The 13719-nt window shown below is 38.6% G+C and overlaps 1 protein-coding gene across 1 annotated transcript in view; it reads left to right on the top strand.

Moving 5' to 3' along the window:
• Positions 1-13719, top strand: part of OCEL1 (occludin/ELL domain containing 1) — an 841384-nt gene that overhangs the window by 254178 nt on the left and 573487 nt on the right. Inside the window, 1 exon segment of the mRNA XM_044054752.1 lies at positions 9786-9976. Coding sequence (XP_043910687.1) covers positions 9786-9976 — 191 coding nt within the window.

A 13719-nucleotide genomic window follows, 5' to 3' on the forward strand; every position in this document is an offset into this window, starting at 1 on the left:
GCCTTCCGATGGCATATAAACTATACACTGGAATTGATGCAGATAGAATTTATAGTCATTTAGAAGAAAACTCAATTATGGCAATAGAACAAAAGGGCAATAAAAAAACATTCATATGGAACAAAGGATCATTTGTTGTTAAAGTCATAGTAGAGAACTGTAAAAAGGAGAAGAATCTAAGTATGGCATGGATTAACTATAAAAAATCATCTGATAGTATCCCACCCACATTCATGGATAAAAGAGTGCTTAAAATGTATAAGATACACCCTACACTGATCAACTAAATTACAGTGACCATGAAACAGTGGCAGACCACTTTGCAATTAAGCCATGATAAAGTACAAATCATTATTCCACGGATAAAAATTCAAAGGGGGATATTCCAGGGTGACTCTCTGTCACCACTGCTATTCTGCCTTGCCCTTAACCCATTAAGCTGTCTACTTAAAAACTTAGGCCATGGCTATAATTTGGCTCCTAGAAAACAACAAAGTGTAAATACTTCTCATCTTCTCTTTGTCAATGATTTAAAACGGTACAGTTCATCAGATGAGGAACTGAAAGCACAACTGCAAGTTGTCAAAAGTTTTTCAGATGATATAAGAATGCCATTTGGTCTTGATAAATGTGCAAAAGCAACCTTTAAAGCAGGAAAACTGCAGCACCAAGAAAACATCAGTTTGGGACAAGAATGTGATATAAAAGAACTTGAGCAAGAGGGATTGTATAAATATTGGGAATTAATGATGGATCAACAATAAATCATGAACAAATGTGAATAAAAAGTACAGTTTTGTACCTACCATAAATGTAGATGTTCGAAGATCCACATTGCTGCAGTCCTAACACTTGGGTAGTCCGCTGTCCCTCGGTCGGCCCGAATATCAGAGTATAAGGCTGACGTCGGTCAAGGCGCATTTGACTGACATCAGAACGTCAGGGTACAAATGCGCATGACCGACGTCATATCCTCAGTCTTTTCTTGCCCCAGATGTCAGAAGACCCTAAAAAGAAAGGTCAAAACCCATAGACAACAACTAAACAACCAACCAGCCTAACACCAAAAATATATACAATATATACACTATACCTCAGATGGATAACCCAACCCACACAACCACCTCAAACTACAGAGGGGAAGGAGGGAGGGTAAATTGGACTGCAGCAATGTGGATCTTCGAACATCTACATTTATGGTAGGTACAAAACTGTACTATGTTCTTCATCTCACATTGCTGCAGTCCTAACACTTGGGTAGAATCCCAAAGCAGAGGTAAGGGAGGATGGCTAAACTATAATGAAGCAGGAGCTGCCAAAATGCCCTGCAACACAGCAGTGGCAAAACCAGCCCTGGATTTAGAGTACAGAGGAAGGTGGTAATGCCTAGAGAAGGTATGCACTGAACTCCAAGTGGCTGCCTCCAAAATATCCTTAGTAGCCACCCCTCAAAAAGCTGTTGAAGTGGCAGTAGCCCTAGTGGAATGAGGCCTAATCCCAGCTGGAATCTCTTTGCCATGATGGGAATAACAGAAAGCAATGCAAAATCCAATCCACTTAGAAATAGTTTGTTTTGACAAGGGCTTGCCCTGAGAGCACAAAGCAAAAGAAACTAATAACTGCTGAGATTGTCTGAACCCTTTAGTTCTGTCCAAATAATATCGCAACTGCCTGTGTACATCTAAAGTGTGAAAAATCTTTTCCCCTTTAGTTTGGGGATTTGCATAAAAAGTAGGCAAATGAATAGTTTGGTTTAAAGCCACACTAGAAACCACTTTAGGCATAAAGGAAGGATTAGTACGTAAAGGTACCCTATCCTTATGGAAAATTAAGAAAGGCTCAACTGCCATAAGGGCCTGCAATTCAGAAACCCTTCTTGCAGAGGTAATGGCCAACAAAAAAGCAGTCTTCCATGACAAATATTTCAACTCAGCAGTAGCTGCAGGCTCAAAAGGTTGTAGAGTGAGTTTCTCCAACACAAAATTGAGATCCCAAGCAGGAGTAGGAGCTCTTCGTGGGGGTCTTATATTCTTTGCCCCTCTAAGAAATTGCTTGAACAAAGGATGAGAAAACAATGGTGGGTCACAGTCAGTGAGCTGAAATTGCTGCAGCATGAATCTTAATAGAAGAGAAGGACAAACCTTTGTCCAATAACTCAGTAAGATATTGAAGAGCCACACTTAAATCAGGCTCAGAAACATCCAAATCCTTAGCTGCACTCCAAAATAAAAATCTCTTCCATTTATCTGCGTACACTTTCCTTGTACTAGGCCTTCTAGCTTCCAAAATCACATTCAAAACTTGTTGTGGAAGTTGAGACCCTCTATGGTTTAAAACAGAATATGCCATGCTGTAAGGTGAAGAGAGTGAAGTTTGACATTGAGCAAATGACTGTCCTCCTGGGACAACAGATGTGGAATCAAAGGCAAAGGCCATGGAGGCTTCCGTACTAGACTTCTCAGTAATGGGTACCAGTGCTGTCGAGGCCAATCTGGAGCTATCAAAATCATCCTTGGCTTGTCCTGTCTGACCTTCAGAAGTACCTTTGGGAGGAGAGGCAGAGGTGGAAAGGCATACACATGAAGATTTTTCCAACTGAAAGAAAGAGCATCCACTTTCCAAGCTGTGGGATGAAACCGCTTTGTGCAAAACTTTGGCAGCTGGTGGTTTAGTGGAGAAGCGAACAGATCTATGTCTGGAGTTCCCCAGGACACTGTCAATTTCTGAAATACATGAAGATCCAGTTTCCACTCGTGGGGATCCATGATTTGTCTGCTTAACACATCTGCTAAGGAGTTCTGTGCTCCCGGCAGAAACCTTGCCTGAAGACTTAGTTGTAAACTGAGAGCAGTTTCCCACAAAATCATTGCTTGCCTGCATAGAGGATAAGAATGTGTTCCCCCTTGCTTGTTGATGTACCACATGACAGTTGTGTTGTCTGTTAGAATCAACACCTGCCCTGGAAGAAGTAAATCCTTGAAAGCTATTAATGCAAACTGGACTGCTAACATCTCCTTCAAGTTGATATGTAGATGCTGTAGTCTGACAGGCCACTTGTCTTGTATCCACTTTCCGTTTAGATGAGCTCCCCAAGCTTTGTCTGAGGCATCTGTCGTTAAAATTTGACTCACCTCTGGCCGGGTCACAGAGAGTCCCTTGTTTAGGTGACATTCCTGAGCCCACCACAAAAATTCCTTTTGAATGCAAGGTATTATTTGAATGACAGTGTCCAGATGCTGGCAGTGCTGTGTCCATACATTTTTGAGATACCATTGCAACTTCCTCATATGCAGTTTGGCATTGGGAAGCACCAGAATACAAGATGCCATGAACCCTAAGGCTTGAAGGACTGTCCTTGCAGTCAGCCCGGACTGAAGAGATAGATGATGGAAGTAAAGGGAAAGATTCTTTTGTTTGTCCGGGGTTAGAAAGGCCATCTGGGATGCTGTATTCAGTCTTACACCCAGAAAGCACATGTCTTGAGAGGGTACTAAACCAACTCTGACTTCGGTCTGAAACTCCGAATTCGAAAAATTTCAGAACGCCGAACGGCACTTGCAACACTGCTTCTGCATCGGACCATGCGGCAAAAAAGACTGAGGATATGACGTCGGTCATGCGCATTTGTACCCTGACGTTCTGATGTCAGTCAAATGCGCCTTGACCGACGTCAGCCTTATACTCTGATATTCGGGCCGACCGAGGGACAGCAGACTACCCAAGTGTTAGGACTGCAGCAATGTGAGATGAAGAACATCTCAGTAAGGAATACTTTAGAAGACTTAAATTAATCCTGAAAACAGCATTGACATCTAGGAACAAAATCCAAGCTATAAATCAGTTTGTTCTTCCTGTCCTAACTTACAGTTTTGGCGTGATTGACTGGCCCCAAAATGTGTTGGATAGATTAGATAGGAAAACAAGAAGGATGTTTTATGTTCACCAAATGATTTATAAAAATCAGTGCATACCAAGATTATATATTCCCCATTCAGAAGGAGGGATGGGTCTCCTTGAAACTGATTACATGTATAGATCTGCAATCGTGGGACTCCTCATATATCTGCTGACCTCACAAGAACAAATGTAGTGAAAGTTTTGAAACATGAGGAGAATCAATCTAAGATGACATCCCTGCTTAGCTTAGGAGATGCATATTGGCATCAAGCAGGAATGGAAATCAAGCCACAAGTAGATAAAAATCAGGCAGCAACTGAATGTGCCAAAAAACAAAGAAAGAATATAAGGTGAAGAACCAGATAAGAAGGCAAGAAATGTGGAAAATGCATAAATACAGTTGCAAGTAAAAAAAAACTTCTGAATGAACCTCATGTTGATCAGGAACAAATGGTTAAGGAGATGCAAATTCAAACCAAGAGATGAAAGGTTAATATTGACAGGACAAGATAGTGGGTTACGTACACGTACGTTGGTTTACAAAGTCCATTGAACATGTGGGAGAAACAGACAAATGTAGGTTTTGTAAAACAGAATTGGTAACAGTTGCACACCCTGTTGCTGGTTGTAACATACTAATGGCAGAAGGACTGTATACTGAAAGGCATAATAATGTGGCAAGACTGTTGCACTGGGGATTGGGCAAATATTATGGTATTGAAGTGGCTGAAAAACACTGAAAACATGAGCCACAAAACATCATTGAAAATGATGGTCTACATCACATGGGATCATCCATTACCAAACAGTTTAAAAGATAGATGCTAGAAACTACGAAAAACACTGGATGCACTCAAATAATACCAATAAACCACTTTAATCTTAATTAAAAGTAAAAGTTATAATAACTGTGACACAAAAGGTGTGGTTTACCTGGCAACTTGTGACAAGTGTTCGTCATATTACGTAGGAAAAACTGAAAGAGAGTTAAAGAAAAGAATATACGAACACGTATATGATATTCAAAAAGGAAAAGAGACAAGTGCATTATTCAAGCATAGTAAAGAATGCAAAGGATGTAGATTTTATTTCTTCATTCTACAACAAGTTAGAAAAGATGTAAGGGGTGGAATTTGGGAAGAGATTTTGGAGAGCAAGGAATTGTGGTGGCAGGTATACCTGGAAGCAGGTAAAAAACCAGGGTTAAATGATTATCTAAGTATAGTTTCCTTGTTAAAAATAAGGGCAAATAAAATATAATGGTCATATTTTTAAACAGTGTGGGGTGTTAATGTTTTATCTCTTTTTATCTAATTACATATTTATTTATTTACAGAAGGAAGAACATACAGTATTAAGCACTTTATAATGATTATTTGCACAAGCACTTTATTGGTAACAATAGTATTTCATGAATTTTTGCATTTATATATATATGTTTTTCATTGTATTTTAGATATACATGCAATACAGGTTTTTGACAGCAGAGGGAGGAATCTTGCTACAGATAGATATAGGAACATTTTGTCAGTTTAGCACAAGCACTTTTTTTTATATTGTTACAGTTTTTAATACTATATTTATTAAATTATACATATATATATGTTTGTGTATTTAATTATGGATAGGTTTTCATTTCAAGGTAATGATTATGTGCATTACATTTTATCTTATTTTAATATTAATGAGGCCGTTTTTCTAATATGCTTAATTCAAATGTTTAAGGCAAAATTCATTGGTCAGTGGGTTAGTCAAACTAGTATATATAGATCTATTTAATGTTTGTTTAATGTCTGATGAAGTCCAATTGGTTTGGATGAAAACGCTTGGAAACTGTGTTGTTGGAATTGCGTTTATGTGATGGTCTGTGCAGTTTGGTATATTCATTAAAAACACTTCTAAAAGAATATATAAGAAGTTTCTCAGTTTTCTTTGGCTTTCTGCACTCTATTCGTGGTTTATAGATGCTAGAAAACCAGACATAATGGTCCATGAATAGAAGACAAAAGTAGCACTGATAATTGAAATCGCCACACCCAGTGACTACAGTGTCTTGCGTACAGAGAGACACAAAGTCATAAAATATCAGGATTTGCAGGCAGAAACGAGAGCAATGTGGGAGAAAGATACCCCAACAGTTCCAGTGGTAGTAGGTGCAATGGTTACGGGTCTCATAAAAAATAATCTACAAGCATATTTAAATATATTACCAATACATGTAATTCCATACAAATTGCAGGAGTTATTACTGGGCACATTGCGGGTGCTGCGAAGAGCACTTCTGGCTGACATCAAGGACTGAAATAATATTAATTTCATGAACTTTAATCGTACTTTGACTTAGGAATGGGGTCCATTCTCATCATGGTATTAGAAACCCAAAAGAGTTGGCAAAATTAAAAAAAAAAATAAGTAGGACTGGAATTAACTAATTGCTTAGCAGCAGTGGAGTCAACTAAGGCTATAGCTTCTGGCTCAGGTTTGGGAATTGTGTATGAATATTTAAAAGACTGATGAACGTTATACATCCCATCTGCCTTTCCAGGGACAGCTGGCTGACAATCTGTAAAACTGCAGGAAGTTAGATACACATCCTCTAAAGCAGACAGGATAGGACAGGAAGAATGGGTGTAGGTTCTGGAAAATCCTTCCATAACAACTCAGTATTTTTGGGGGGAATGAGAAACCTCAGTGTTCTCCCACTGAAAACACTGGGATATTCTAATGATAGTCTCAGACAAAGAGAAACCCCCACTGGAAGTATCAGATACTGAGCTCTTCTCTGAGTCTGAATCAAAAATATGATGACAAAACCCTGAATCCATCCCTGCATCTTCCTGTTCAGATTCAGAATCTTGATCTCTTCAGGAAAAGGGGCATCCCTTTTTTCTTTCACCAGACACTACTCTACAAGAAGGATCAATAGCTTGAATTAAACCCTGAGACAATCCCAGTCAACTACTCCAATCCAAAGAAATTTAAGGAGTACACACACATTTGGTTTTCTTTTTCTGCTTGACAGGAAAAATGGGGCCACCGATGCTGCTAACAGAAAACGATTCTCCCCCAGGATTGGGTGCAGTATTCAGACATAACACAGAAACCTTTCCTGTTCTGTCTCCCAGGACCAACAAGAGTGGCTTTCCCTTGCTTACTGAAGGGACTGCAACAGCTGCAGAGAACATGGCTAACCCCCGGTCCATAGTGGGCATAGGTGCTACACCAAAAGGATTCAGGGTAAAAGATGAGTCTGATGTACAACAGATGACCACAGCAGTCAGCCACCTGTGGCTGAGGCAAATTGCTAGCCTTCTATGGTGGCAAAGGCTGTTTGCTTAACTTTTTCTTTTTGTGGCTGGAAGAAGGACCAACTGTGGGACTGCAATCTGTTCTGTCGTCATGCCAAAAATGGTGCCTCTTTCCTGGGAAAGAGAAGCAGCAAAATGTCAGTAAAACTACCAGCCCAAAGAAGTTAAATTTTTCACACAAAGAAAACAAAGTAAAAAGCACTTTCAAACACTATGGTAGCCCAACAATGGAAAATTAAATACATTTCTACATAGAAAATATGTTATCAGTTTACGCTAAAACTGACAGGAAAAAGGAGTGTTCTGTTTAAAAGTACATTAGAGTCTCAAGACAGTCCATTTAAACACAACACTCTTAAGCTTTAAAATAACATTCCTGAAGAGAAAGGTCCCCAGAAGGGAACTTATCTGACCAGCAAAAAAAAGCACAAAACGCCCGTCGATCCTCAATAACTTCAGAGGAGTGCATTCTTCTAAGGCAGTAAAGCTCTGAAGGGTTTGGCACCCAAACTTGTCTTTTAGTCAGCTCATCTCAAGCTCCCTGAAAGTTTGGGTGTGTGGAAATGTCCTTAAGCTTTGGAAACTGGCCAGCTGTTATGTCCTTGGCAGGATATAACCCATATAGCTAAGACTACTGCAGCACTGATTAATATGAAGTACATTGTATGGTTCTGAGGTAAGAAAACCAATGACTGTCTACCAGAAGCACAATGTCTGCTCTAAAAACACCAAACTACACAACCTGTAAGAAAATCGTCTATATTATCTTATCGAAGTTTCAGAATATCGAATCTGATATGGTCGACACGATATCATCAAATTCTGAAACATCAAAAGATAAAAAAAATGCCTAAAAACAAAAATAAATAAAAACTTACCTTTGCAAGCAGGGGAGCAAGCCCCCCACACCCCCCTTCTTAAATATACCAACTCTGAGACCGCACTACATTGAACTAAACGGAAATCTCCCCTTACGGAGATTTCCGTTTAAACATTTGATGTTTTTTGTTTGTGCTAATCTGGTGCCGACAATATCAGCTTTGATATTGTCGGCCTTTGACAACGTGAAGTAAACCCTAGGAAAATGCTCTCAAAAATGCAATTTTTTTTTACAAAAAAAAATTCACACAAACATTTACAAACTGCCTTAGAAATGCAAGGACAGTCCATAAAAAACATTTATTTTCCTAGCAAACCCAACATTTTCATTAGAAAAACACACATTTTCCTGAGGAAAATAAATTTTATTGGAAGCTTCTTCCCAACATAGACTCATCTGCCCAGCCTTGAAGGATCACTATTCAACCAACAGTTCCAGTGGGCCCACCAAAGGAGTGCACTTCAGCAGCAAAAGAGCTGTAATTAATTGGCACTCTGTCTTTATATTGGGGATCCCCTCAAGCACCCGACAATTAGTGTGCATAGAAGGTGCCCTTGAGCTTTGAAAGCTGGCCTGTTTTTGGAGCAGGACCCAAATAGCTTAAGCTAGCTACTGCAACAGTGATCTAAATGTTGAACATCTTTGATATTCTCCAAAATAACTCTGTCATCCTTTTGCACTGGAGTTGTTAGAGAAATAGTACCCTCCTCAGAAACTCTAACAGATTTTCATTTCCTTAATTCTTTGGTAGCTTCCTTTGATGATTATCCCCTGCCTCATTTAACAGATTTCCCCTTTTCTCATGTTTTTTTCCTGTAACTTAGTATCATCCATGACAGAGAGTACAAAAAATAAAATAAGTGTTAAACACAGAAACGTGTCATGAAAATCTGTCAATAGCCTACCTACCACAATTACAGTTCAGTGTCTATAAAGGTTTTGATTGAAGACCTCTAAAGGAAAAATAAGAAAAAAGTAAAATAATTAAACTCATTACACACTGAAACAAAGGTTGTGAAACACCAGAAGCAAAAAACAGAAGTGAGGAAGGTGACTGTCAACACAGGATTTGCTGAGTCTCTCATACTGAAGTTCTAAAGACTGTTGGTACAGGAATAGCATAAGCCTTAGCAGGAAAAATAGAACTGCTGACAAAACCTTGACAAGCAGGAAGATAAGGTAGGTGGGAATATAACACAAATGCTATGATTTATTGTTACAGTGACACTTCCTAAAGCAGAACATCAGCTATCTACCCAGTACATCGCGCAAAGTAAGAAGCAAAGTCTTTCTGTCACACACACAGCTTTCCTCTAAAAAAATACATCTATGAATAAACCAAAGGCAGCTTACTCAGCAGAGATGTGCCACCCTGCCATTAATCACCTGTTAATATGTATTATACCAACTGAAAATGTTTTTTTTTTTAACTGGCATTTTGGAAGTTCAGCATAGTGATGCAAGCATTTGCTGAAAGAACAGAAAGCAGATCAAATTTCACCAATCAGTGCACAATATTTAATTTTATCAGCATAATTTGTAATTGCCATTTCTTAAAAATTCTTATTTATAAGATGAATACAGGAGGTATAATGTTTTTCAAGTACTACAGTGTATATGCAGTTGTACAATAACAAACACCTGAAATATGTCTAGTTTTCTGCAAACTTTCAAGTTTCTACTTCATTTTATTCCCACAGGATTCATCTGAATTCTACACAGAGCTGGAAGAGAAAGAATCAGAGAAAGTGGAGATGTCATCAGGGAACTTAAGCGGACAAGCTGCTAAACATGTTATATTTTATGAGGAAGAGCTGGACCACAGGTGCATGACCCGAAGTATCCCTGCAATACGCAAACCAAAACCTCACTTCATTCCAGACTACAAAATGTAAGTAGATAGTTGTTCTGTTTAAAGAATGCCATCTCAAAGGTAAATGAATGCAAGTGTATGTTTATTTATCTGTTTAAATCAAGTCATTCATTTAAAAGTACAGGAATCTGTCAACAAGACCTTAAGCAACAAAAAACAAAATCACACCGCCTCTAGAATCACTTACTTTAATAAAATATAAAAACAAAACACTTTTGTACAAATAGACTTTCTCAAGTGTACACTAACCTAAAGCCTTAGAGGAGAGTAAAGCTCCAGGTCAGGCAATATTTACTCGAAACTACTCAAAAAAAAAGAGAGAGAAAATGAAAACATCTATGAAACTGTAGTACGGTGTTTAATATCTCAGGGAAGATAACACAATTCATTCTGAAGCAGGGTTTCTACAGTGTCTCGAAGGCAATGGCTACATGTTTTTCTGCCTAGTGAGCCAAAGATGTTATGTATAAGTCATGCTGTTGATTTACCATATATGGATTTCAGCATTTTTTTTCATTCATTTGGTATCACAGACAGTGTTACCATGAAAGTCAGATTATGTCTGTAGCTGGTAGACAAGATCACAATCAGAGAATGACCACAAAATACAGGATTACTGTAATGTACCTTAGATCTTGTCTTCCATTCATTCAGCCATGACATGTAGGAAGCCATAAGCAATTAGTCCTTACTGAATGTTTTAACTCATTCCCTCCAGTAAAACTCTTTTGAGTGAGTACCTTTAACTCCTAGTGGGTGTGGCCTGAGCCTTTAAAAATGAAGTTATCACCTTACAATTCTAACAAATACTCATTGACAGAGCTCATATATCAGTATAATTGTGTTTGCCATAATGTATGGTTAAAGATAAAATATTCTGATACCTTGTATGTAGCATGGTTTTGGAATTATTAATGCAAATATGAACAAGTAATATTTGACACCTAGAGGAGCTGTAGGAGTTAACTGCAGAAACGCCTGGAGGTGCACTCAGCTGTAATGAGATGAAGGCACAAAGTTGAAGTGGTGGGATAGAGCACGTGAAATGAATTAAGAGCTACAGAGGAAGCTAAAGGGGATGAGGAAGTTGTTCCAGGACTGTCACCTACAATTCAATCTCAAAAACTACAACCATGAGAGGAAGAGCAAAAATAAATAAATAAATAAATAAAACACTACCCAATAAAGGCAGTAAACACTAGACTGTACAACATACAGGAAGTCCAGAAGACAGTGCCAAGAGTAACCATCATTTCTGAAAATCGCAATTTCAGATACTGAGGCGGAGGCATTAACAACATCCATATGTCTAAATTTGACAGCTGCAAATGTACTGTCTATACTACTACAACTTTAAGTACAGGCTGTGAAACACAAAATTTGATAACACATTTGTTCTAACAATTTGCTGAGAATATTGGCACATTTTAGCCCCTGAATTTTGTATCCTCAGATATAAATGTCTATATCAAGCACATGCCACTTATGATCCTTTCAACAGCCAGCTGCTCTAATAGCAACATGTGGCAGATACTGCCACCTCCTACTGAGTCACCAGGTCATCCTTTCTGGATCACTGAGGAGGGCCTCATCTGGGTTATCTGGAAAGCACAGCTGGATCACCAAGTAAATCCCATTAAAGTCACCAAAATGTTACTCTTATCTTGTCTGCCGAGAAGGCTCTTTGTGGAACACCATATACATCTCATACGAGTTCATCTGGGTCAAAGGAAAGGTCCTGCTGGAAATACTGTGCACAAGCCCCAGTAAAGGAGACATGAAAGAAGCAAATATAACAATGACATACAACCAAGGAGGTAAGAACCTTGAAAGCAAACCCTGTGCAGATCATCCAAAGGCACACAACACGTGTCAATGAAAAAAAAGAAATGAGGCAATGCAGCAGTGGCCTTCCAGGCATTTAAATGAATAAAAAAGATGAAATGAGCATACAGTCAAGTAACCCTAGGTCATAAAGAACAGAGTACTAGTGAGGAAGAGGTATGGAATCACCCAGGAGTGGCAGAGTTACTACAGAAGGACCCAAGTACAGTGGAAAGAGGGTGAACGGGTAATGGCATTACTCAGTGCAGGAAACTAGAATAAGTGGATAGGTTTTAAGTAAACAGAACATTCAAAACTGGCTTACATTTTTTTAATATTACTGTCCAGGTTGTCCCAATTCCCAGCTACTGTTTCAAAGGGTCACTATTCTAGCTGTTTTGCTCACTTAGGTGCACTAGTAGAGCTACATGAATACAAAAACCTGGCACAGCATTTTAGATGTTGAATTGTTAATATTCTTAAGAGTTATCCAGCTCTAAACTATACTTGTTTAAAAATTTACACACAAAACAGATGCAAATATAGATTTTGATGGTAAATAAGGGACACTTGGCCAACCTATTGTCTTTATATCCCTATGTGCTGGATAAGCTGAATATTCTACTTAACCACTGTCTCATTTCTTTCCTTTTTTATACCACCACTTGTAAAAACTGCTTAATGGTCAGATGCGTCCCTGCTGTGACTCTTTTGGAAGTGAAACTGTATGGCTCCCAACTGCATCCATTCTTGTTACCATATGTACCCCTATTTTCCACTATACTGTTTATAAGGGGACTGGTACCACACTCCACCCATTAACACCAGACTACAGAAAGGAAACAGTGGCCATTATTTAAAAAATATATCAGCCTGCTTTAATCTAATTTACAGAAAATACACATCTGCTCAGTGGGTATGCTAGAAGCTACTTATACCATTTTATACTTGTCCCCAACATTCTTGAATTATGTTGTTTTTAATTTTATTGGCACTTCATGTAGGCTCCATCTACTACTCATTACCTTTTTTGAAATAACAGTTCCCCACCATCTCCCCTTAGCTAGCCACCTTGTATCCTCAAATTGTGCTGTTCTTACATTGCTCTTTATTTAAAAGATCATACTCATCTGGACTCTGGATTTCATTAAGATGTTAAACCTTTCCTTCTTTTCCCTGTGCTTTTTTATTCGGACTGCAAATGCTACAGTTTTAAAGTGATGCTTCTATTTATTGTATATGAAGTTAAAATTTATACGGTCTCCGTGCAGAATATGCAAATGTGTTTCTCTCTTTCTGACAAGCCTCTTTCTTCCATAGCCTTAGAATAATGAGATCTTCAGAACTGCACATAATATTCCAGAAGAGATCTTACTGTCAGAAAACATCCAATCAAAGGGTAAAAGGTTACACAAACAAACTGTTCAGTAAAAACTGCAAGAAAGATTCAGCCAAGCTAATGTTTTTACCATGCAATACCTTAAAACTCTAGTAGTGGAGGCCCATTGGATACATATGCTTCAGCTACATGGTTTCTATATGCCCATGAGTTTATACTTGTTATGTCTTTATGGGTACAATCAGACCAATAAAGCCAAAATCCACTTCCTGTAGACAAGCTGCACTGATGAGGTAACAGAAAGTCCGAAACATGTCTGCATAAACTTGCAGAGGTCTGGGGGACCAGAGATGATTTAATGTTTACAACGCAATGATCAACATCTCTCTGACATTTATGTGCTTCTGTCTGTCTGGAGAATTCCACAGAGCTAGCACTTTTAATCCTTTTGAAACCGCTCCCCAGGACTAATGCATATGTAGTGCCAGACGGAAAAGGAATTAGTAGGGAGAATCGGAGACCTGGACTGCAAGAGATCTGGTCTACCCACCACAGAATCCCCCTTTTTACAAACCACAGAACTAGGATTTGAAAGGAT

This window comes from Protopterus annectens, chromosome 13.part0 (assembly GCF_019279795.1).
Source record: "Protopterus annectens isolate FY-2018-M chromosome 13.part0, PAN1.0, whole genome shotgun sequence".
NCBI lineage: Eukaryota > Metazoa > Chordata > Ceratodontiformes > Protopteridae > Protopterus > Protopterus annectens.